We start from the raw sequence: 25610 nt of genomic DNA on the forward strand, positions 1-25610 counted from the left end.
ACAAAAGCATTGCACACAATTCAAACCAATCAATGTTGTGTAATTAACAAGGACAATTTGGTGTTTTTTAGTCGATGAGTAGTGCAGATATCACTGTAAAATCAATCGACAGTAAGGAGAATAGGCTACTTACTTCCGGGTGTAAAATTCTCCGTTATCCAATGGGAATGGACGCTCGTAATACAATACACAGAGCCATAGAGAGATAATCTAGTATCTCTAGGGCTCTGACAATACAGAGGACATGATCATTATCTTTTAAATAACTTTAACTGAAGGGAACAATCTATTTGACACAGCTGAAGCTCTGGCCTTCCTTAAAAACTAACTAATTTAATAAAAATCACAGTTGCATTACACACAATGCACTGTTTTTTGAGAACAAATTCGTAACTAATGTAATTTTACATTCTGAAATAAAAATTACTATGAATACAAATAAAATAAAAGAAGCCTCCCGTGAGTTACTACAAGCTATATAGTAGATTTTAAAAACGTTGTATAGAATAAAAGCTCACTGCGGGACGTTGTAGAAATGCGTGTGTGCACCACGACAAAGGAGCCTCATTCACTTTACATTGGGGTTGTTTGCGTGGTGCCGACACGCAAATGTAACAAAGTTCGTGACTCCACCACGCATTGTGGTGTTAAGGAGTTGTGGTGGAGTCACGCATTCTGGTGAGATCAGGTTGTATAGGACAGTAATCCAAAAATATCGTTTAAAGTTGGAGAGATACAAAAATATGCATAAATAAATTAAGTAAAATAAGTTAACTAGGTCAAATAAGATATGAATGAACAACAAAAATCAAATAAGCTACATTTATTTGTTATTGGCTATGGTAGGTTATTGGTTATGTTCATATACTTATTTGATTATTAAAATGTAAACCGATCTTTTTCATATGGGTGTTTTAGAGTTGTACACCCTAGATCAGGTCTCTAGTAATTGTGTGCTCAAAGTGCACCAGATTGAAGCATTTTTCTTTTAAAATGTTAAAAAAAATCTTCCCGGGGGGGCATACCCCCAGACCCCCCTAGAGGATGTGACCACCCTCCAATTCAAACATGTTCATACAATAATGAATACATTTGAAGCTACTTTGAAGTATATGACCTATGTCAATAAGTTTCTGTTTTTGTAGTGTATTTGCCTTTTGTAGAGATTTTTCATTTATTCTTTATATATAAAATATCGCCTAGGGCAGCAAATTGGCTAGAACCGGCCCTGGTACTAGGCCTCAAGAGCCTTTCTTGTGCTAACACATTGAAACAAATTGGCGGGGCCCACTTCGCACGTGCACACACTAAAAAATTCCACGCGCTCCACGCTCACATTATGCTGGGCCCACGTGCCTTAGCACCGCTGCTATGACTCCATCCTAGGGGAAACACTGATGGCGTTCCACTAAACTTGAAGAATCTCGTTTAATTTGGCATATTACTCTCAATGAATATAAGAAAGCACTGCGTAAAGCGAGAGCAGCCTACTACTCTTCATTAATAGAAGAGAATAAGAATAATGCAAGATTTCTTTCCAGCACTGTAGCCAGGCTGACAGAGAGCCATAGCTCGATTGAGCCTTCTATTCCCATAGCACTCAGTAGCAATGATTTTATGTGCTTTTTTAACGATAACATTGTTACTCTTAGAAACAAAATTAATGACCTCTTGCCTTTGACCAGTATAGTGTTATCAACAGCTCCCGGAAACGTAAGTTCTAATATTACACTAGATAGTAAACTATAATGCTTTTCAGCCATAAACCTTGAACAATTAAATTAAATGATTCTCTCTTCTAAACCATCAACGTGTATGTTAGGCCCAATTCCAACTAAGCTGTTGAAGGAAGTTTTTCCATTAATTAGCACTTCTTTATTAAATATTATGAATATGTCTTTATTATCAGGCTATGTTCCACAATCATTGCAGTGATAACATCGCTTCTTAAAAAGCACAACCTCGATCCAGAGGTTTTAGCCAACTATAGACCTATTTCTAATCTTCCGTTCCTCTCAAAAATTCTTGAGAAAGCAGTCGCAAAACAGTTGTGTGATTACTTAAAAAACAATGATTTATTTTAAGATTTTCAGTCTGGCTTTAGAACACATCATAGCACAGAGACAGCTCTGGTTAAAGTCACAAATTACATTCTCATAGCCTCTGACAAGGAACTTGTCTCTATTCTTGTGTTGCTCGATCTCAGTGCTGCATTTGATACTATCGACCATGATATCTTATTGCAAAGACGAGAGCACTTAGTTGGCATACAGGGAACTGCTTTAGGCTGGTTTAGGTCCTATCTATCTGAACGCTCTCAGTTTGTACGTGTCAATGATGAATCTTCCACGCAAACCAAAGTTAGCCATGGAGTGCCACAGGGCTCAGTGCTCGGACCTATTTTGTTCACATTATATATGCTTCCGCTAGGCAATATTATAAGGAATCATTCTGTACATTTTTATTGTTATGCAGATGATACTCAACTATATTTATCAATCAAGCCTGATGAAATTAATCTAAATAAAATTCAAGACTGCCTCAAGGACTTAAAAACGTGGATGACCTTAAACTTTTTGATGTTAAACACGACCAAAACTGAAGTTATTGTACTTGGCCCGAGGAATCTACGAAACAGATTATCTAAAGATATACTAACTATGGATGGCATTAGTTTGGCCTCCAGTGAGACTGTAAGAAATCTGGTGTTATATTTGATCAGGATTTATCCTTTAACGCCCACATAAAATCAATTTCAAGGACCGCCTACTTCCATCTACGTAACATTGCAAAAATCCGGCATATCTTGCCTCAAAACGATGCAGAGAAACTAGTCCATGCATTTGTTACTTCAAGGCTGGATTATTGTAACTCCTTATTATCAGGGAGTACCAAGAAGTCAGTCAAGTTGCTTCAGCTGATTCAAAATGCTGCGGCTCGTGTACTAACCAGAGTTAGGAAAAGGGACCACATTACTCCTGTTCTGGCTGCCTTACACTGGCTCCCTATAGAACACAGGATAGAGTTGAACATTCTTCTTCTCGCCTACAAAGCCCTTAATGGGCAGGTGCCATCTTACCTTAAAGAGCTCATTATACCCTACTGTCCTACTAGGGCATTGCGTTCCAAGAATGCAGGGTTGTTGGTTGTTCCTAGAGTCTCTAAAAGTACAATGGGAGCCAGAGCATTTTCTTATCAAGCTCCACATTTGTGGAATCAGCTTCCAGTTTGTGTTCGGGCGGCAGACACCCTATCCGTTTTTAAGAGTGCGCTTAAGACCTTCCTTTTTGATAAAGCTTATAGTTAGGGCTGATTAGATTCAGCCCCTAGTTTTGCTGATATAGGCTTAGTTTGTCGGGGGACATCTTACTTATTCCTTCTCTCTGTCTATACCTGTGTACTCTCATGTTCCGATTAACCCAGCTTCCCCAAATTTCTTTCTTTTTGGTGTCTATATATACACTGGGATCCGGAGTCATGGATGATCCTGCGGTCCTGGATCATAGGTCCTGGATGGATATCCTCGTGGATTCATCTTCCTATTATACACCCATGCATTTCCAAACATTTGGACTACCTATGTTGCAAATGTATTATCTTTTCAATTTACACACGGCATCTATTGCACGTCTGTCTGTCCTGGGAGAGGGATCCCTCCTCTGTTGCTCTCCCTGAGGTTTCTCCCATTTTTCCCTTTAAACAGTGGGTTTTCTCCGGAAATGTTTCCTTGTACGATGTGAGGGTCTAAGGTTAGAGGGTGTCGTATTGTCATACTGATATTCTGTACAAACGGTGAAGTCCACTGAGACAAATGTAACATTTGTGATATTGGGCTATATAAATAAACATTGATTGATTGATGATGGTGCGTGTTGGTACGATACGATATTACTTTATTTGTCAGATCAAGTCTGAAATTTGACTTGCGTCACAGCAGCTCCATTTCCAACATCAACAGACAAATATAGTTGCTTCTGTCTTCGCAGAAGCTGATGTATGACGTCACAGCCTCTGCATATTCATCCAGACTTTGCGTTGCAGTCCTAAACATGTCCCAGTCAGTACAGTCCAAACACGCCTGAAGTTCCTCCATAGCTTTACTGCTCCACTGCCTGAATGACTTCACTACAGGCTTACACAGCTTGAGTTTTTGCCTGTATGCAAGAATCAGGTGAACCATGGTGTGGTCAGAGTGGCCCAATGCAGCGCGGGGGACGGCGTGATAGGCTCCCTTGATGGTGGTGTAACAGTGATCCCATATATTCCCCTCTCTGGTGGGGCATTTAATAATTGTCATACAATAATACGTATTGGGATCATTTGTGGACCGGAGGGAGAGGGTGACGAGCATAAGTTTCACTTTCCTTTTTTATTTAAATTGCAACCTCGTTCATGAAGAATGTTTCTCTGTTGTCCACGTTCATAAAACAACAGCATCAGAGCACGGTGCAGAGTCTCTAGATGAGTCCGTTGGTCTTATTGTACATCCATGTTGTAGTCCGCTATAGAAAACTGTAGTTTCCATAGATTCCCCACAGCAGCAGACGCACATTCAGGACGTCCGCTGGCGCATCATAAATACGTCGGATAGTGAAAGTGCAGTCGGATTCTCAAAGCACCTCTGTCTCTTCCCCTAAGTCCTTTTGAATTCTCCTATCCACTATTCCTTAACCCCGTGACGTTTCACACAGAGGTCAAGGAATAGACGATGGGGATAGACGATAGGAGCTGATTTTTGGACTATTCGACTGCAACCCAGTAATCCACCTTACACTGTCCGCTCCTCGAGCCCCACAGGGCGGACCAGCGAGCCCTGCAACGTCCCGCCAACACGACACCCAGGCCCCACGCAGCATTCTCATCTGTTTGTCATTACTGGTGTCATTTTCTGGTTGCTAACGCCATTGTAACACATCATCACTGATGTTCCGCTGTAAGAGTGGTTGACTCATCAGAACAGAGTGGGCGAGCTGAACAATCGGAGCACAGTGGGCTCACAGGGAGGGGGTGGGGGGCAGGAGCTCCATCAAGCCTTTAGGACAGAGTGAATACACACTATACAGAGATGCTGTATGAGAAACCAATGTGAGTTTGGAACATTGAACAATGTAAATCTATTCTAGTAGACCTCAACAATGGAATTATGATCAGTACAAATGGCCATGACATGGGACCTTTTAATTAAGTCTAGTAATTTTTTTACATTTTTAAGCATTTATACAAATAGTTATGGCTTTACAGTCTTTTTTTTTTTTAGTAGCTTCTATTGAGGTTTTCAAATATATTTTCAAATCTTCATATTTTATGATGTCTTCAACCTTTGAAATATGACTAATTTACATCATCTTGCTAATACTTTAATTGTCGCGAAATGAATGTCATTTATGATGGCGTTAGATTTGTATTAGACCATCTTTTTAAAGTACGTGCATGCCTCTCGTTGTAAATATGTTGCTTCAACACCTAAATGATTTGCCTTTGCTCCCATTTCGAACTCCTTTGCTATAAAACTAAGCTTACTCATTCATGTAGGATGCAGTTTTTCAGATATGACTTGGAGATAATTAACTAAAGTTATGAAGTACTTGACATCAGTTATTTTTTGGAACAAAATGCCCTTTATACATGCATTTCCTCTGACTGTTTCCTCTGCTATGCTCTGTTCCTCAGGTCTGATGGAGATCTTGCCGGACCGCTGCACCATGATCGCCAAGAAGGAGTTGATCTACGCCGGCACCGTGGGTCTGATCTGCTGGCTGGGAGGCATTGTCTTCATCAACCGCAAGAAGCCAAACGACGCCAAGAACGTGATGATTGACGCTTCCAAAACCATGTTGGACGACAAGGTAATGTGGATGATGTCACACCAGAACACCCTGAAATCAGTGTTAAAGGGAGATCTGTTTATCCGAGTTAAAGTAAGCCTTTACATCCCAAAAAAAAGGAGATGCTTTTATGTCAAATTAATGTCACCGTTTTCTTAGATTTTCCTTCTGCAAATAATTTGTCATTGTTATGATTGAATTGACACTTTTGTGCTTTTCCCTCTCCAGATTCGTCTGTGGGTGTTTCCAGAGGGAACGAGAAACCAGACAGGCAACCTGCTGCCCTTCAAAAAAGGAGCTTTCCACCTGGCAGTGCAGGCACAAGTGAGCCCTTTTCCTCTTGTCTCCTGTATGTTTACTCAGGGCCACATTCACAAAGGGACTGCATGGCCTCCATCTTCAGAGAGTTGGTGGTACCTGAGGCATATTTATAAGAAGGGTTAGGCCCAGACTTTCTTCTGCAAATATTCTTTTAATTCAAGTGATGGTCCTCTTGCAATTTTGTTTTGAATTTCCTTGCCCAGGAAAACTCTCTTGCTTGAAAAATGATCCTTAAATAAAAAGGATTATTACCTGACAGTAATTGATGTGTCGATAGGAAAACACTAACAGCACTGTGACGTCGAAACTATTTCCTGATGTCTTGAGGAATGTCTCTGCACCTCTCCTCGTAGCTTGCTTTCTGAAAATTGTATATTTCGTTTTCTCCTCTGCAATTGTTTTGCCAACTGTGTTCTTGGTGCAAATGCAACATTTAAGCCTATACTTTGCCACATATATAATTAAAATCAAATGCAAAACCTACTATCAGTAGTCATATATTTTAGCATCAGACCTTGAGCAGATAACAGTTGCGCAAATGAACGACAATCATTATGCCATCAGCAACCGCAATCCACTTTTGTGAATCCGCCCCCTGAGTGACGAAAAAAGTGTCAGCTGTCGTACCCATTTCCTGTGTCATGACTTCCTGTTCGTTTACTTAACCCTGCTAGCAAAAAGCGCCTGTAAACACACTGGCTGTGTTCAAGGGCACTTCTGCCAAGTAGCAATGTGCTGATTCTAGACACATGGGGGAGCTAGCAACCTTATGTGGCACACGGCACATTTTGATTTAACCACATCCAATATCCAATGAAACCAGGAATGCGTTGAAATGGTCAGACTTGTTTTGTCTGTCTGAGCCCTTTCTTACTTCTTCTGTCTTTAGTGAATTTGTTCTCGGCCGTGCAGTGACGTAATCCGCCCCCGACTCCTCTCACCTAATGATTGAAGTTAGAAAAGACGACATATAATGACTGCACAGTAACTGGCAGGGTGTTTTTTTGAGCTGCTCTCTTCCTGCATGCAGGTGGGAGGTCTCTGTCCTTGAGTCCACGTTTCGTAGCGCTCGCTCTGCAGGTCCGACAGGTGGAAAGAATTAAAAAAAAAACATTGTTGAATGAGATGTGGCCAGGAACCACGACGAGGTGTGCCTCAGGCGTAAACCCTGTGGTATGTGTTGTGTGAGCCAATTTCTTCTTGTTACTTGCTGCTAAAGATTAATATCGGTTTGATTCAGATGTGCATGCAGAGAGGCTGAGCGGCTAGAAAAACAAAGCCCTGCTGCTCCTTATTAGCAAACACATTAACTATGTCTGTAGGGCCTCTATTGGCTCTGCAGCGCGGCTCACATGTGCTTGTTACACAAACCGTGAGGGCTGGACCAAATGTCTGTCCTTCACATTCAGAGCCTTAATTCAGGTTTACACATGGAGCTTCAAATGTCTGTCGTCATATGTGATGACACGTTTACATCACCTCATAAATAATGTCAATCAGATTAGATTTACATTATTTGCACAGACTACAAGTACAGAGACCACAACATGTAGGTAGCATCTAACCAGAAGTTAAGTACAGTAAAATGTACAGTATAATACAAGCAAATACATTTGGCAAATATAAAAAAGTTTACACGGTGTGAGTCGTATTATCAGTAGTATAACAGTATGTCATTAACAGTCCATAGGGACTTGGCAACTGGAAGGTCACCAGTTCAAGTCCCGGAAAGACCAAGTGCTACCGAGGTGTCCCTGAGCAAGGCACCGTTCCCCACACTGCTCCCCGGGCGCCGTACATAATGGCAGCCCACCGCTCCTAACACTAGGGTGGGTCAAATGCAGAGAAGCCGTTTAGTTACATGGTACCTGTACTGCGTAATGACAATACGTTGAATCTATCTATCTATTAAGATATTTTGACTTCATAGCGATCTGGGGTTATTGGAAATGTTGCAACTTTGCAGAAATACTGACTATAAACAGATGGAATAGACATGCAAAAAAAGAAGCTGCGCTATGAATGAATCCTCAAACTATTCCGCCTAAAAATAGTTGTTCCATGTTCGATACTCGAGCTGGATCTGTTGTGTGTTTGTGTTGGAGAGAGGTGGCGGAATACGTTAATTGGAGGTCTGGAGAGCGCACCGAGTGTGTTTTTGGTTTCTCCCCGTTGGCTCGGAGACTATTTCTATCTCTGCGTGTTTGCTTCTGCCGAGTTACCGCGCAGCCTTTTCCATTTCTACCCAGCCGGCCAGATTGAGTGGAAGCAGGACAGCCCCCAGGGGGAGCCACGTTCGGCTCTGCCAGTCCCGGGGAAGGGGCCACTCGGGGCCTCGGGAGAGCAACTCGGCCTCTATTAGTGGAGGAGACGGAGACTGCTAGTGTCGTGCTGAGAGAGGGAGAGAGAGCGTGATGGAGCTGCAGTCATGCACTTCTGTCCGTTTGGTTCTCCTCCAGCGGCTGAAGGCTCAGGAGAAGGGAAAGATTAGGAGTCACATTCCTTTAGATATTTAACATAACTACAAAAAAGGTGATGATAATATTTGTATAGTCGGTGTAATCCCTTTTCTTCTCTTGTTTTTCAGGTACCCATCATACCCATTGTGTTCTCCTCCTACAGCAGTTTCTACCTACGGAAACAAAAGCAGTTCAATTCGGGTAATCTTTATTTTAACATCATTTTTTCTGTTGCAAGAAGTCTGGTCACAATACCAAAATAATGACTTAAATTCATGAATACCTCAACATCGATACTGAAAGGATACCACGGCAAAACCTAAAACATCTGTTAAAGTATTGGAATAATAGATGACAAGACATTCTTGTCTCACCCCGGCTGATACTTCACTAAATCCGCTGTTTTAATTGTTCCCTATATTGCCCCCTGTGCCCTGTAAGGTGTCCTTGGGTGTTATGAAAGGCGCCCCCCAAAATAAATGTATTATTATTATTACTATTATTGAATATGAAATTATTTTGTCAATAAGGATGTGAAAAAAAGTTATTGTATCATCAACGGATAAGTCAAATCAAGCAATCTGATTGGTTCTTAGCCGTGATATAATGAGCGTATATCACGGGTAGAATTGTAGTTACTTTTCACATTTAAGTGAGTGTGTACTTTTCTTTCATATTGGCGTACTTTGTAACCGTTTTATAAAAGCAATGGGTCACGAGAGGCCGTGGTATCTGGTCATTGTATCACAGCTAAGGGGCGTGGATCGGCGTTTAATGACCATATACCACGGCCTGTCGCGACCTATTGCTTAAATATCCTACTAAGACTGGAGGAACTCTAAAAGGAATACTTTGCTGAGGTTTAGCCAGCTTTGTATCTTTGCAATGGCGTCTCCAGCTCCCCTCTCATTCCCAATATTCCCAAATAGAAATCCTACAAAACCCAACGATGCAGCCAAGTCTCCCGTTTAGTCACTATGAAAGATGCAGCATGCATATAGGAGTACAACAATGCCCACGTTTCATCTCCTTAATACACCGTTCTTAAAGTACTCATTGTAATACAATGGGGTATACAGTCGTACTGTATTTAACAACAGGGTATTGGATACCTGTCTCTCTGTATACCATGCAACATGCAGTGTGTCAGCAGTCCCGTGGTGGATCTGTTAGCCAGCACGCTGGACATCGGAATACAGAACAATAGAAACACAGAACTGCTGGTGATTGAAGTTATAGATGATTGTTTTACGACAGTATAGGAGACAGGATACGTGAATCAGGAGCCTTTGTCTGCAGACTGAGAGACAGCTTGTATACTCTCTTCCAGCCAAAAGGTGGCACTGGACATATGGACCTCACGCTCGCTGACTATGCTTTAGCATTCTTTATCAAGACACACACTGATGGTAGAAAACAAGTCCTGAAACGAGGCTTATCCTGTTGTGATGATCTCCTCAGTTGAGATGCCCTCTCAGCTCCTTGATGTGACTCCTGACGGTGTTCTGTCCTGCAGGCACCATCACAATCAAGATCCTCCCAAAGATCGAGACGAAGGGGCTGGCGTCAGACGACATCCCCTCCCTCATCGACAAATCCTTCCACCTGATGAACTCCTCCTTCCTCAGCATCTCTAACTCCGTACCCCATAGCAACGGGCCGTGCAAGCACTGAACATTTACCACACTCCCCTCCTCCTCCTCTGTCCCCTCCAAAGCCCATCCCTCCCCCCCCAGACTTTCCCCCCTCTCCCCCCCAGGTCGTCCCTTCACCTGGCCAGGAGATGACACAGTTGTGAAATCTCCTCTTGTCTGGTGGACGGCCTGAACTCAGCACAGTGGGTCCCGACCCTCAGCGAATCAGCAGCCGCGCTGCGCCGCGAGTGGAGTGACGGACGGCTGGGCGACAGTACAGATGTATGTTGTTCTTCGTGCATGCCTTTTGGATGGCTCTGTCCACCTCCATCCGTGCTTTCTCTCTGGCTTTAATTATTTTAACGTCTTATTTTATCACCATTTTGTACTTTTAATTTGTTGGCCTTTTTTCTCCACTTACCTTCTTCTGTTCAGCAGATAATCCTTGACTTTTTTATGTTCAGTGAAACCCACTTGTTCTTCTCACATTGCATTTATTTGAGTTACCCTCTTTCACACACTAATTCAAAAGGACTTCATCTCCTTTTAGTGTGTGTGTGTGTGTGTGTGTGTGTGTGTCGTCGTCATCCCCCCCCCCCCCCCGTTATCTGCATTCCAGTCTCTTGCCTAAAGACATAAGGAGCGGGGTCTCCTGCCCTGGTGGAGTGTGCCCAGGTGAGAGGTCAACGCCGGGCGGCTGCACACTTCTTAAGTTCTGTCGCAATGAATTCAACTCTATAATCCACATTGGCTCCAAGACATACTTCATGATGTCAGAATCAAGATGGAGTGTGTAACCATAGCACCCATCTGTACTGAGTTACTGGACTCTAGTGGACTGATCAGTTTCAATGTTGTGCATTGTGGGTGTATCATTGTGCATTTTCTCTCCAGAAGATTAGAAATAACCAGGTGCAGCGTCGAGCAACAAGTGTTTTTTGTCTCGCTGTATTTTTATTTCTTTCTAAATGGGATAATCTTGCTTTGTCTTTTTTACTATTTTGAATTTTTTTTAGAAGTGACTTTTGCTCCTCGGAAAGGAACTCACAAGTGAACCTGTTTTCAGATGTGTCAAAAAGGGGATTTCAAATTGTGCAATGTCCAACGATTTAAAGCATTACTGCTCCGAAGGGCAAGCTGCCGGCTGTGCCATGACAAGTGTTATTGGAACGTTTCCAAAGTTAAACCATTGTTCTATAATTAAAGGCTACACGGGGTCCTTTACATGGAAATGGTCATTTTGTAGGTAAAGTATTCCTTTTTAAGGTTTGTCCCCATATCTGTTTGGATTTCATCCATGTGAAGGTGATAACCTTGGTTTAGGTGTGATCTGCCGAATCAGTTATTACTGAACCTCGTAGAAGAATAGTAGATTATTTTAAAAGCTGTTGAAATGTTGGCCTTAAGTTTGATTTTTTTTGTTACACCCTGTGGATTGTTGGGCTCAATGTATGTATGCTCAAATCATGTTTATATTATGTAATGACAATGACCGCTACCGCATAGAACCGACTAAACTGTTTTAGTTTACACCCAGGTCTTACATTTGACTTTGCTCACTGCCTTTACAGTTTCCTGAATCATTTGGCCATCAAACCCCATCTGAGAATGTATTTCAGCATTCAGGAACATTCACAACTGCATTTTAATGTTTTACCTATTTTCTAAGTATCAACATGGTGAATGTGAAACATTTCTTGAGATCTGACAACAACAAAACATTTCTTACTTGAGTTCTCAGTCTTTTTTTCCTCAGAACTCAAAATATTAAAACAATTTTAAATCTCAGAATCCTGAGAAAAAAAATGAAAAATTCTGACTTTTTTAGCTTGTCGGAATCCTGGCTTTATCTCAGAATTCTGACTTTTTTTCTCAGAAAAAAATCCACTTTTGGTCAGATCTCCAAAGAAAATGCACATGGCCCTAATCCTCTGCAGTGGGCGTCACATGTCATGACGTTTATTTGGTGTTATTTGACCATTTAATGGTAAATCCCTTCACAAGAGAATCTGCAGTAAGATTGTGTGTGCAGTCTAAATGTATCAACCTTTGTTACTAAGCCTGTACATAGGTGAGCGCAACATACCTGCTGTGCTCGGCTTTACGTACACATGACTAAGGGTTTCATTTCATTTCAAGCCAGTATAGTATATATCCCCCCTATTAATACTAATTGATTTGTTTTCTTAGTTTAAACATATTTATTGACTTTTATCTGCTGTTTTTACCGTTGCAGCAAGTGGTTTGAATGTTATAAAGTACTCTACCAAAATGGATTTCTTCCAAAATATGAACATACCATACACATTAGCTAACAGAGTGTTTTATCCATTTATTTCATGTTCATTTATTTGTTATTTTGTAATACAGATGTGTGATTTCTAAGCTGTGTGTCATAAGCTTGAACTTGTGAGTTTCTCTGCTGGTTGAAATGTTGGGCAGTTGTTTACGAACACAGATACTGTAAGATAACATATATTCAAAGTGTTCTGAACCTTAATAAAGCACTTTTCATGCTGAGTTTGGGTGGAAAAACAAAAAAGGAATTTCAAGTTTTCTCTGATTTTCACCAAAGCTATTCAAAGTGTTGTTGCATTAGATGGATATGAGAAACGGCTCACATCCTGCAGAGGCGTGTGTGTGTGGTCCCTTATGTGTGTTATTATGCACACATGGTATAGACCCCATTATAATATCTGGTTAATATTCATTATAAAGTGTTCTTGCGTTCACTTATTCTGGGTAAACGTGAATGCCTTGCAAAATAATCAATAAAATCAATTCTTTTTTTCTTAAGTGGTGCACTGAAATGCTTTACCTTCCTCAGATTTAGAGTATAGTCGGTGTACTCTCACTAGGGTTGGAAGGGGCGGAAAGTTTCCGGTAAATTTCAATGGGAAGTTAAACTGGGGAATTTTGGAAATATTCGATGCAAAATTAAACACAAAAACATGACATTTCAACATGTCATTTCCTGGGCCTCATCAACATCCAACTCTTCCTCTTCCTCTTCAGTGGCACTGTCCAGCCTCTGTGTCCGGCTCAAAGAGCCTTAGGTTTGCCGAATGCCAACCAGTGTTTCCACTCTCACAGTTGTGAGCCTGTTGCGACCCTTTGTGTGGTCTCAATAGCCATGCAGTGTGCTATGGCATGGATATTCAAGTGTACTTGAATGGCATCGGTTTGTTTTAGTCAAGATTATGCTAAAATATACTTTCCCCAACTACATTTGCGTTCCCTACGAAGAGCCAACCTTCCATTTTGAAAATTCCCAATTTATTCCCATAAATTCCCGTGGAAAGTTTCCATCTTTGAAAATTCCCCGAATTTTGCAACCCTAACTCTCACTGTACTTAAGTACATTTTAGAGGTACTTGAGTACTTTCATTTTCTGCTATTTTATCTTTAAAGGTCACCTATTATGCAAAATCCACTTTTCAATGTATTTTATACATAAATGGGGGGCCTTGGTGTAGAGAGACTGAAAGTTTCATGAAAAAAGATTCTCTCTTTTTGTCCTGATCCATTTATTTTAAAAACCTGTCTGAAAATGAGCTGACCAAATGTTGGCCTCTTAGTGATGTCACAATGAATTTTTGGAAATACTTAAAGGTAGGGAGGTAAGAATGGAGAAACCAGCTCGCGTAAAATAGAATTTGAAAGTACACAACCGAAAATAATCTGCCCCTTCCTTCAGAGTTCCTCACAGAGCCCCTCCTCCAACACACACGAATGCGCACATGACCAATGAGGGCACGAGATAAGTTTGTGCCCCGATGGAAGGCTGACAGGCAGGTAGGCCATCCAGTGATCTGACCCGGGCTGAGGCAGATAACTGGACTAGCTTTTTACAGCGCCACGGCTTCCACAGATGAAATGTTTGTGATACATATTTATTGTCAAAGCATTTAATGTATTCATTGCTATCGGGATGTCAAGAGCATTCCATGGAATATAACAAAAAGTGTTTCTGAAGTGAATTACCTACCCTACCTTTAAGTAAAGTACAAGTAATTCAAAATGGTGCTTTAGTACAGTACTTGAGTAAATGTATGTAGGCTACTTCCCACCACTGCTTATTACAACAGAAAACACCAAAAGATAATCCCTTAATTTAACAAATTCAGTTTTTAAACACCTGGAAAAGTATTTCTGATAGTTAAACTACATTTTGACTATTATATAACTGAATTACTGGGCTGTTACTTGTAATAAAGTACCATCACATTGTTGTATACATACTTTTACTAAAGTCAAGCACCTGAATACTTCCTCCACACTGAATAAAGTACTGTATACCCGAGAGACCAACAGGAGACCTCCTCTGTTGTGTTAGATTCATGTTGGATCTAATATCAGCTGCGTACATATTTGCAAACATTGTTCAGTAATCCTCTCAGTGAGCACACACAGCACCGTTTTTGATTAAGACTTTTTATTACAAAATGTTACAAAACTAGGTAGAAATGTCTATTGGAGCGCAGAGAAATAACTAAACTTAATCATAATTTAAATAGATAAATACAGATGTCCACTTCTCACAGAGGACACAGCTGCACTGATGCAAAAACAAACGGAAACAAAGTGGCCAATTTGACCTTTGACCCTCAGTGGGTTTCATTCAGATGTGACAGGGATGATGTAATGATATGTGACCGAGATTCAACAAGAAAAGTAAATGAAACGGTTGGGAATAGTGAAAATCACAGGTGATGATTATTGTGCGTTTCTGCTTCACGCCGTCACCTCTCTCACGAACTTGCTCTCGGCCATCATTGTTTGTACATTCTCTGGCAGGTTTGTGTTATTATTAACTTCATTGGAGACGTCTGGAGATGTTTGGCTAATTCTCCTGGCAAGAACCTACAAGCAGAAAGAAAACAGTTACTGCAATGAATTGGCCATTAAAGCTCCTGAAGGTAAAATTAGATTTAAGAATGTCACTTAATTTCTTAGCCAAAACGGTTATTGTATTACTGGCACAAGATTTTATTATGTTATTACATTTCTATAAATACATTTTATTTGATTAAATAATGAATAAATTGTTACTTCTGGGCTTTTACACAATCTTCTTTAGTAAGTAAAAACAAAAGAAAAAACGTTTTTTCGGACTCAAAGCAACAGTGGTGGGGAAGGGGCCATTTTCTGCTCATTTTCAGGCTCATATTGGTGTGTCTCTACTGTGACATTATCTTCCTCAGAAGCACCTCTTTTCACCCTCTGTCTGAAACCAGAGCCCAGTCTGATCTGATTGGTTAGCTGTCCGGCTCTGTTGTGATTGGGCAACCGCTTCGAGGTGTCCTGCCCATTAACCTATCATGTACAATGTGTTGGAGCGCTAGCCAACAGAAGCTCAAGTGTTACATAGTGATGTTACATAGTGATGTCACTATGTTACGGAAATAAACGAGGGAGTCCTAGGGAAAACCGCAGAAGCATAATTGGGCCCCTTTAAACTAAACGTTGGGTTTCCCCTCCTCTTGACCTCTGAGCGATGAAAGGCCAGTCGTGGTCACTCACATGTTCCGATGCGCTCCTCCAGGAAGCCGATCTGCTCGCTGAGGGAGTCGATGCGGTCGAGCTGCTGGAAGGAGTGGGACAGTAACGTGGTTTTCTCGGACCAGCCATCGTCCAGCGACGGCGGGAAGAAGCTGCTGAACGGAGCCAACACCATCTGCAGCTTCTGCACCGAGGAGAGGGAAGGAGGTGATAAAGAAAACAGCCCCAGAAAAGTGCTATTACTCACCTCGTAAACAAAAACATATTTCCACCTACAGCGTGATTATACCAGAACAGCTAATCTGCATTTAGTTATTTCACTAAACAGAAGCAGGGTTCTATTAAAACCCCTAAAAAAATCTCGTTGTGTAAGTCATAAAGAATCTTTTGTTAGGTGATTAAATAACAGCTCAGATGTTATATCATACACGGAGCAGAGGTGCTCCTGGTGAGCGAGGCTGGAGGTATCAGGGTAGGTGGCTTCTATTCATGTGTGTTTTAACATGTGTGTTTTTGTATACCTTTTCGAGGAGCTCGACTCTGTCCCTCAGGCTCTGTACCTCCTCCGTCACATTCTCCATCTGGCTGATCCCTGCACCTGAAAACAGACAAACATGAACATCAGAAAAAGCTGCCATCAGTCAGTGAGGAGCAGTGAAAAGATCATTTGGGGAATCACAATAATTGTCAAAAGAACGTCGCATTGTTAGTAGTTTGGGGAATTTTTCTTTGTAAACCTCTTTCCCACAGTCAGAAACGATTGAAGGCCTTAGGATAGACATGTTGGACTTTGAGAAACTAGCATGGACATTTCACCCTGTTTTCAGAAATGTTTGAGACCAAACGATTGAGGATTAATCGGCAGATGAATCAGTCATGAAAATCGTTGCAGAGTTTGAATTGTCGTACCTAAAGTTAATATCTAAGAAAAGTGTCTCAGAGAATCCTGCCCCATCAATCCCTCTCCTCGAATGATACACCACTGCAACGTCTCTGACCTAGAAACCAGGCTGAGGGCCACAGACGTTAGGGCTCAGCAGGGAATCACGGACATGGGAACGGCTGGAAACAAGCCGGTACACAAGCCGAAAGAGAGGTCAATCATCCCCCGTGTGAACATGCATTGCACACGGGGGAGAGTGTCTGCCCGGCTGGACTCGAGGGAACTGTCCCTGGAGAAGGTGGGACGCAGATCGGGAGGCAACATTAGGGACCCCCTGCTTTCTGAGCGGGGCTTTAGCAGACAGAGCTCGAGCGGCTCAATCTCTCCCAGATGTAGTCCATTACCGAGACAGGAATGAGTTCAGAAACAGGGTGAGGAGGAGGAGGAGGAGGGGGGGAGTCGACGGTGACCCCCAGCAGACAGGGCTGATGGAGCTGGAATGAGAATAGAAGTGTTGGCCAAGAGAAAGGAGGAAGATGGAGAGACACACAGTCCAACACTCCTCCACAGCGGCTTGGCAGAGTCCGAGCCATGGAGTACTTTTTGAGCATTTCAACCTGTGTTGATGTTTGTGATCTCCATACACATCCCTGCGTGAACAAGTATATTAGGATGCAGTCTCCAGAACATCTTTCCTCGCCTTATTGCATCCCGGAAGATTAGCTGTGAGACACATAACCCATTCGTCACGTTCAAAGACCATGAAGATCTGTCATATTTGGCTTTTCACCCCAGCTCCTTTTGTTTTGCTGACCTGCCGATACTCGCAGGATGTGTTGTCTTGGGATTAACGGCCTCGTGTTAGCTGAGGAATCCACTGTGAGGGACAATTCTCTCAACAGAAACGCTGAGGGATCGGAGGGAGTTTGGAGCAAAGCCAAAGAAAGTTTGGCGATGTCACATTAACACGAGAAACGTTTCGTCCTGTAACACATGAGACAGTTTCCCTTTGGATTTACAGTTTAGTCGTAGATAATCCCTAAGGGGGTACAGAGTGGGGAGATTTCAGGGAAAGGTTTCATGTTGCATAAATCTTCCCAATAAAGGCATTGGAGCAATACCGCTGACACAGACCAGGAATTCAAAGGAATGTCCAGGGGTCAACTACTACTTTTAAAGACTTGGTTGCTAAGAAACAGGAAGCACACACAAACTAAAACCGACCATTTGTTCGTGGTTAAAGACAACATTGCAACATTTTAAGAAAACTAATGTAGTGTGTGGGGATGGAAATATGTCTGTGTTAGCATGGGAGCTCTATTGGAGTCAGATGTGTGCTGTACTCGCAGGGCTATTAGGAGTACATTATCAAAGAAGTGGTCCCGGCGTGGCCCCCACAGGCCCCCCCACAGGACATCTGTCTGCAGTCGGCACCAGTCGCAGTGCATTATTACTCACGGTACGAGTTGAGAGTGGCATAGCGCGTACCAAAAGTAATAATGGACCGCGAGGCTGGCTATGTTTCTCTTCTTCTGTGCTCCTGTGGAAACAATGGCACCATGTGTGAGTGAACACACACACTCCTGTGAGGCTCATTTACCCGCATCGGTGTGACCACCCACTGTTGCCTGGGTGGTGGGAGGAGGAGGAGGAGGAGGAGGTGGAGGAGGAAGGCTTTGACAGGAATGGCCGTCTCCTGTAAGTCTGAAGCCGTCTCTGCACACACACCGATAGCTGCCAGCTGTGTTCACACACTCCTGAGCGCAAGGATGCTGCTCGCTACACTCGTCCACATCTGACAAGAAACACAGAGATATGGGTGACTTGTGTGGTCGGCCAGGTGTGTGTGTGTGTGTGTGTGTGTGTGTGTGTGTGTGTGTGTGTGTGTGTGTGTGTGTGTGTGTGTGTGTGTACCTGTTTGGCATTGGTGTGCCGTCCAGCCGAGCGGACAGGCACACTGGTTGGGTCGTAAGCAGGCACCTCCGTTCTCACAGGGGGGTCCGCACACAGCTGCAAAAGACATTTACAGTGATTCAGGATTCGAGGAAATAGGCTTATTTCATTTCTGAGAGAAAATGGAATATGAAGATGCTCGACATGAAGCCACCGCCAGGAGACATTTATCTTTAGTTACATGCTGTAATATATTGGCTAGAGGCAGTTTCATCTGGTTGCATCGATGTACCTGGACACATAATAACCATGCAAGTACAGAAGCCCCCGCTCGAAGTACTTATAATACACCCCGAAGTATCTCTTTTAGTTTGTGGGTCTCTCAACTCTTAGATATTGACTTATGTAAGCCGGGTTCATTAAGAATGCTTGAATCTGTAAATGATCATTTTGGGAGTGAAGTGTTCCTTTAAAAACACAAAAAGTAATCTTAATAGACTTTTGTAATCTTTCTTTAACCTTCAAACAGAATTAGGCCAGCTGTTTCCCCCTGCTTCTAGAATGTATGCTAAGCTAGGCTAAACACCACTTAGCTGGAGCTTCATATTTAGAGTAGAAGCATGCGAGTACATGTTGGCAAGATACTGAATATGCCTCCTGTAACATGTTCAAAGCTGTTCCACTCCACAGACGCAGCAGGTGATGCAGGCACAGACTGACAGATGAACCAATCACACGTCGCTCCCTGTTACCTTGGTTGCAGTCGTGAGAGTGAAACCTCCTCCAGCCCGGGCAGCACTCTGAGTAGAAACCTGAGGAAGGGGCTGCTCTGCTCACCTGCCGGTACGCCACCGAGTACACCGTCCTGTGGAGACACAACACAGTTAGGGATCTACTGGATATTCATCGTGCGGGTGGCTTTCCCATCCTCTGTCAGACTGAAAGAATGCTGAGGAGAGAGCGGGAATTTGGTGGCACACTGAAACCACGGACCACTGACTTCCAGGAGTGTGCCAGAAAGGAGATAGGGAGGGAGGGGGGAGGAAGCAGGAGACAAGATGCTTGAGACTAGAGGTAGACATAGAGGGTCAGACTGTTTAGAAAGGGACAGTTCCCCCTAAAATCAACTAGACACATTTTCCTTTTAACCTTGGTTTGGTGTGTCTTCATTGTTCACAATATAATGGAACAAAATGGCCGCTGGCTCGCCCAAAAAAATATTTGTAAACGAAGGTTGACAATAATGTTTGATCTTTTCTTGTCATTTTTACTTTGTGTGTTTTTTAGCTTTTCCCTCAATTCACCACCGAGTATATTCCCTCGCAACCCAACCCAAAACATCTAGGAGATTCCATCTTTTCTTTATCCCTTACTCATGTCTGACAGACTCTAGGTTTTGATTGTGTAGGGAGAATCACTTTAAGATAAGTAATCCTGTAACTGTCTGAGACAAGCCAACATTATTTGCAAAAAGAATGACTAAAAGAATGCTATTTCATGTTGAGAGAAGAGTTAAAAAGAAATTATTCAAAAGTAGGGGGAGAAAGCTGGAGGGAGATTGAGAGTGTGTAGGATTGGAGGGAGTCCAACATAAACACGGCCGCGGTCTCTGCGGTCCGGCAGGCAGTTCATTTCCCGTAGTTACACAAAGCACTCGATATTTAGATTCCACCCAAATATGTGCCACCATGACCCAGTTCTCTGTAACATGTATTTGTGTTTGTGGGAGAAAGTCTGCATCTATTTATGACTGCATGTCCAACCCTTCCTCTTCCTCAACATGTTTACGCCTCTATTAGATCAATCCTGCGAAGGCTTCATGACAACGCTGTCTGGACTCCGGTCCTGTCCACCGACCGGTTTCCAATGTAATGAAAAGATAACTGACTATATCAACACACAAAGAAGTACTACACTAAAGTGTACTTTAATACATATAAACTTGACTATAATCGCGTTTTATTTTCTTTGAAATAAGAGAAGAAATATCATAGACTTTTTCTCAGTGCAACAGTTTTCTTGAGCAATGAGTAGACTCAAAAAATATCAATTATTATTTGGGCTAATTTTATTTACTGTTTTATATAATTATCTGACTACAAATGTTTAAAATGCCAACAGTTGTATTGACTAAAACTACACTAAGAAACAGAATGACTAAATATGAGAATAACTTATTAGGTGATTTGACAAAGGACTCCACATTAAACTAACTAAGTGACAAAGTGAAAGGATGGACATGTCAGATTGTAATAAAGTGCGTCTCACTTGTAGGTGCTGCAGAGGCGATGCCCCTGACACAGGGTGATGTAGGGCGTATGCACCGCCGCGATGTACGACTCTGTTGCCATGGCAGCGCTGTGATGGAGGTCTTGCCCGCATGCCCTCCTCCTGAGAAAAGGGGAAAGATGAAATATATTAAAAACTTGAAAGGGAGACTTCATGTGAGATGGAGCTGGTTTGAGAGGAGAAGTTTCTGTCTGATTCAGAAAGCTGTGAGACTCCTCCGTGTGCCACCAGAGGTTGGCGTGGCGCCTAATTGCTTCTGACGGCCCCGTGTAATCACTCACTCAACGTGTCAGAGAAGAGAGTTGACCTTCGACCTCTTTGGCTCCACTTGACCTTTTGGTTTATTTTGGTCTTTGTGCAAATCAAGTGAAAAGGACAAGATGAGCCTGGAGACTCCCCCATAATGCAGTGCGTCTAATAGCTCGGCTCCCGAGAGAGTTTAAATGTCATTTCACCAATCTGTATATAATGGCGGTGGGTGAGAATGTTGCTAAAACAAACGGGTCTGAAGAGGAGATCTGCTCTGTGACACAGGAAGTGCTGTTACCCGTGGTGAGCGTAGTACTGTGGAGTGCCCATCACATGGAGGATGAAGAGGGAGGAGGAGAGGAGCAGCGTCTGGTACATCGTCTTCCTCTTTCCCACGTTCCCTCGCTCCGTCTCTCACACTCTTCTCTGTGCCAGGCGGAGGGGAGAGGAAGGGAGGAGGAGGGTCCTAGCCAAAGTCTCCTCACTGTGATTGGGTACGTTTTCCTCCACGACGACTCCAGCTATCTGCGAAGACAAGGACATGGAGATACTCGTGAACACCAACTCAACACATATTATGTAATCACGATTCAAAAAAGAAGTTACTTTCATCAACCCAGATACATTTTTTAAGAAGTGTTGTTCTTAAATTGTCCACGATGTCCTGACTACATTTTTGATTAGGTCTGTAAAGTTTGGTAACATTGCGAAACTTAATTTAATGTAACTGCCGAATATGCAAGATGCACTTGTTTTGAAGTGGACATCTTTAGAGCTGTTTGAAGAAAACATATATCATTTTGAAGTTAAGGGCTCGTTTGCCATCTGTGTACATTTTGATGTGCAGACCTTCGACTATCCAACGCCCCCTACAGCACAGGAAGCTTTGTTGTGGCTTATTGGACTCCAACTAACTTGGAGATGTCTCGATAGATCCTCGCCGAGGCGGGACCATTATTGTCATTGTGTGCAAGTCACAGTCACAAGTCATTGCACTCAAGACCTAAGTCAAACCCCAAGTTACTTTGTTCTCTAATATCAATGTTTAGGACTTGGGGACTTCATAATCAATGACTTGGTCCCACATATAGTAGATACAGTCCGGATGTGTTGTGGATAGAGCGAGTAAAACTCTCTGATCTGCATGGACTCTTGGACTAAAACACAAAGGACAGAGAACTCTCCCTTCACACAATCGCTCACTTATCCCTTCACACCTTTCTCACATTAATTGGCGACATACTGTACAGGATTAAAGAGAGGGAACGCTTCCAGACACAGCTCGAACCAACGCCCTCCTACAGGCACACATTAACACGCCAGATTTTAAAAACTCATGGGAAATCTCTAACAGGGCACTGAAGCCAGCCGGGTGGGATGGCAGGTTATCGGGGGCCGCAGCCGGCAGGAGGACCCTCAGTTGTCCTGGGGGGCGATGCTAAGCATTGGTTGACAGCGTGCATGTCTCTGTGATCCCAGGCTGCGTTCAGTCACAGATCAGAGCAGCGGGGGGGGGGCTCTCAGGAGGCCACTTTGAAGACAGCACGAGCACGTGTGGCAATAAAAGCATCATTGTTATGTTGACGATGAGAAAGCTGCTCCATGGTTACGGGTATAAGAGATACGATTAGCTTTTATTGTAAAATCATGGAAGGATATTACATATTTTAAATGCGTTGCGCCTTATGGGGTGCATACAGTATGTTACCAATGTTCCTACACAAGGGATCATGAAAACCACTCTGCAAAGTTGAAGTGGTGGAGATGGAAGGAAGTCTTACATTAAACACATGACATATTCCTAGTACTGGAATTTGATTTCATGCAGAACAAATGCTTGTAATCCAGATGGACCTGTGTGAGATCAAGGCTGAGAGCACATGTTTGCATCTGTGTCATGCTATCTTCAAATGGCCTTGATGGAAGAAATGCTCTGATCTGTTGCTTAAGTAAAAATAATAAACTACTACAGTGCAGAAATACTATGATACAAGTTCAAATCATGCATTCAAATTGTTAGGTAATAAAAGCTAAAAGATCCAACATTAAAGTGTGCTTCATGTTGCATAATTAAAACAAGTCACTATGCAGAATATGTGGATGATCATGTTGCAGCTGTTAAAGGTGGAGGTCATTTGAATAACTATATAAATATAGTGCTGCGTAGTTAACTATGTTCATACAGCATCAGTAATATTATGTTGTGCTAATAATCTGAATCTGTAAAGTAACTGAAATCCCAAAATAAATGTAGTGGAGTAAAACGATCAATAGTTCCCTCTGAGATGTAGAAGAAAAGGAGTAGAAGGACCTCACAGTTTTACTTATGTAGGCTACAGTAAATGTACTTCGAAAAATAACTGCCCACTGTACTGACGCTTTAGGAGAAACTGAGCAGACACATTCCCTACACTCGCCATGAGAGGGCGCTGTTTACAGCTGTACAGATCTGTGTGCTCCATGCTCTCAGATCTCCATCTCTACTCTCTCTCACACGCGCGCGCGCACGCACGCACACGCACGCGCAGTGACACGCATTAAACGCGTGACTCCACCTATAAAGACATAAACGCAAAGTAAACCCTGCACTGACAACACAATACTAGCCAATATGAAGCACAGTAGCATGGATACAAATAATCACCCACCGTGAAGCTTCCCTAACAGCACCCCTCACAGAGCTCAGTCCACAGCAGGAAGTGGAGACGCGCTTCTTAACAAAGTTACTCCCGGTGTATTCCGCTGCGGAGCTACGGGAGCGGGGATGGAACTACCGTCAGGTTAGTCCCGGAGCTCAGACTGTCTGTCAGGCAGCGTGTGGGGGGTGATGGTAGCCCCTCCTCCCCTCCTCCAGCTGGGGGTCCCGCTGCTCACTGCATGCAATGGGACCCGTTAAGTGACGTCACTGCACTATGGCTGCTATGGGCTACATTAGTCTTTTCATTCTTAAACTACTTTCCAAAGATAACAACATGTATCCTATATTTATTTATTTTATTAAAAATTGACTTGTTGCATGACTGAAAAAGAAAGTATGATTCATCTGTTTCATTGTTGCCAATAATTGTATTACATTTTGATTTTGAAAATAAATGAGAACTGTATTATTGTGCCAAACAACAGGCAATTATTATTGAAGGTAAAAAATAGTATCACTATGTCTGCACTGTTTATGTACCTAAAGAATGGGGAATATATATGATGATTAAATAATTACAATTACTTTTAAATGTGATTCCTTCCTATATGTGTGAAGAAAGAAATATCTTAAAGAATATTAAGATTCCTTTGAAGCTCATTTTTAAATACATTTATTAAATATTAGACTGATTAACAAATAAATATGAATCCAAAAAGAAAACATATTGTATGTATTGGACACTCTAGATTAGAATACATGGCCATTACTTGCATTATGAACTCATTACGGGCCATGAACCTAATATTTTAGAACAAACACATAACCAACTCTGTAGTATAACAGTACAGTATTCCTACAGTACAGTGGCAGTGTGACCTTTTCTATAGAGACACTTTGTTTTCCTGCTCTTGAATGCATATAATACGAATTAAATTACAAGTTCAATACAGTAGAAAAAAGTAATTCTATATACTTAAGTGCAACTTTGAGTTAGGCCTACTTCATTATTTCCATTGTAGCTTGTTAGTTTATTCGTCGTTTTAGAGTGAAATATTGTACTTGTTGGTAGTCAGGCTCCTAGTTTATTTACAGGCAAAATATGAATCTACTAATAATTGTGACCTTTTTTTTTCCTTTAAAAAAAAAAGATGATGCTACCAAGCAGCAGTATGAAGTGCATGCCTCTAACTTTACGAGATGCAACTTAACCACTAATGCATGACTTTTAAAAGAGTATTTTGACAGTCTGGTATAAACCTCCGGAACACGGCCTTTAAAATGGTTAAACAGAGAAATCTTACCCTCGTAGTCGAGGGTCATCAGGTGAGTTTGCGCGCGCAGGCTGAGCGGCGGCCACGGGCACGAGCCGCCGTCCTGGATCTTTGGACTCGTCCATGCTGCCAGTTCTTTTAAAGCTCGGGCTCGGTGGTGGGTTTCAAATAAAACTCTTTGCGGCTTGAGTCCCGGTGCTCCCTGTGAGTCCAGCGGACAGAACTGAAATGTCTTCGGGCGTTTTTCAGTTGCTTTTTATGCAGAACTTCCTGTGGAACGCAGGAATTGGATGGACAATCCCAAACCGGACTTCCTGTGAGTGTTTGCCGCTGATAAAAGCCCTCTCCTGCACAAACACTCTCCATCCTGCTCAAACCGCTTCACGAATCTGATTTGAAGCATTATTCTGTCCCCATTGTAGTGCAGGCATCTTGAAGGGGGCCTCTTAACCCCATGGCCTTCTGCTGCCTTAGCAAACAAGAAACAATCATAAACACTGGAGGGTCATTTTGCAGTTTCCACCTAGCTTGATTCAACACCACTTCAGATATGTTAGCTGGAGCTCATAGAGGCTCATGTTTAGCTTTGCAGATCAAATCTGTCAAATTGCAGCTTGTTAAAGCCAAACTGCTGCATGATAAG

The 25610-nt window shown here is 42.4% G+C and overlaps 2 protein-coding genes across 3 annotated transcripts in view; one reads left to right on the forward strand and one right to left on the reverse strand.

Annotated features, from left to right (window-relative positions):
• Nucleotides 1-13035, forward strand: part of agpat2 (1-acylglycerol-3-phosphate O-acyltransferase 2 (lysophosphatidic acid acyltransferase, beta)) — a 36181-nt gene extending 23146 nt beyond the window's left edge. Inside the window, exons 3-6 of the mRNA XM_034096062.2 lie at nucleotides 5671-5846; nucleotides 6054-6149; nucleotides 8734-8806; nucleotides 10122-13035. Of these exons, the coding sequence (XP_033951953.1) occupies nucleotides 5671-5846; nucleotides 6054-6149; nucleotides 8734-8806; nucleotides 10122-10279 (503 nt within the window). The 3' untranslated portion in view covers nucleotides 10280-13035. The remainder of the gene's footprint in view (nucleotides 1-5670; nucleotides 5847-6053; nucleotides 6150-8733; nucleotides 8807-10121) is intronic.
• Nucleotides 13036-14657: 1622 nt separating this feature from the next.
• egfl7 (EGF-like-domain, multiple 7) lies at nucleotides 14658-25191 on the reverse strand. 2 transcript variants are annotated; one of them, XM_034095719.1, is made up of 10 exons: nucleotides 24998-25191; nucleotides 23704-23928; nucleotides 21354-21580; nucleotides 20786-20908; nucleotides 19270-19382; nucleotides 18539-18634; nucleotides 18225-18419; nucleotides 16263-16339; nucleotides 15763-15925; nucleotides 14658-15102 (listed from the first exon to the last, which is right to left on the reverse strand). In XM_034095719.1, the coding sequence occupies exons 3-10, from the start codon at nucleotides 21431-21433 to the stop codon at nucleotides 15083-15085; spliced, it is 867 nt and encodes a 288-aa protein (XP_033951610.1). In that variant the 5' UTR covers nucleotides 21434-21580; nucleotides 23704-23928; nucleotides 24998-25191; the 3' UTR covers nucleotides 14658-15082. The 2 variants fall into 2 exon arrangements, with proteins under 2 accessions (XP_033951610.1, XP_033951609.1); XM_034095718.1 differs by lacking the exon at nucleotides 23704-23928.
• Nucleotides 25192-25610: the final 419 nt, after the last annotated feature.

This window comes from Pseudochaenichthys georgianus, chromosome 12 (genome assembly GCF_902827115.2).
Source record: "Pseudochaenichthys georgianus chromosome 12, fPseGeo1.2, whole genome shotgun sequence".
Taxonomy (NCBI): Eukaryota; Metazoa; Chordata; class Actinopteri; order Perciformes; family Channichthyidae; genus Pseudochaenichthys; species Pseudochaenichthys georgianus.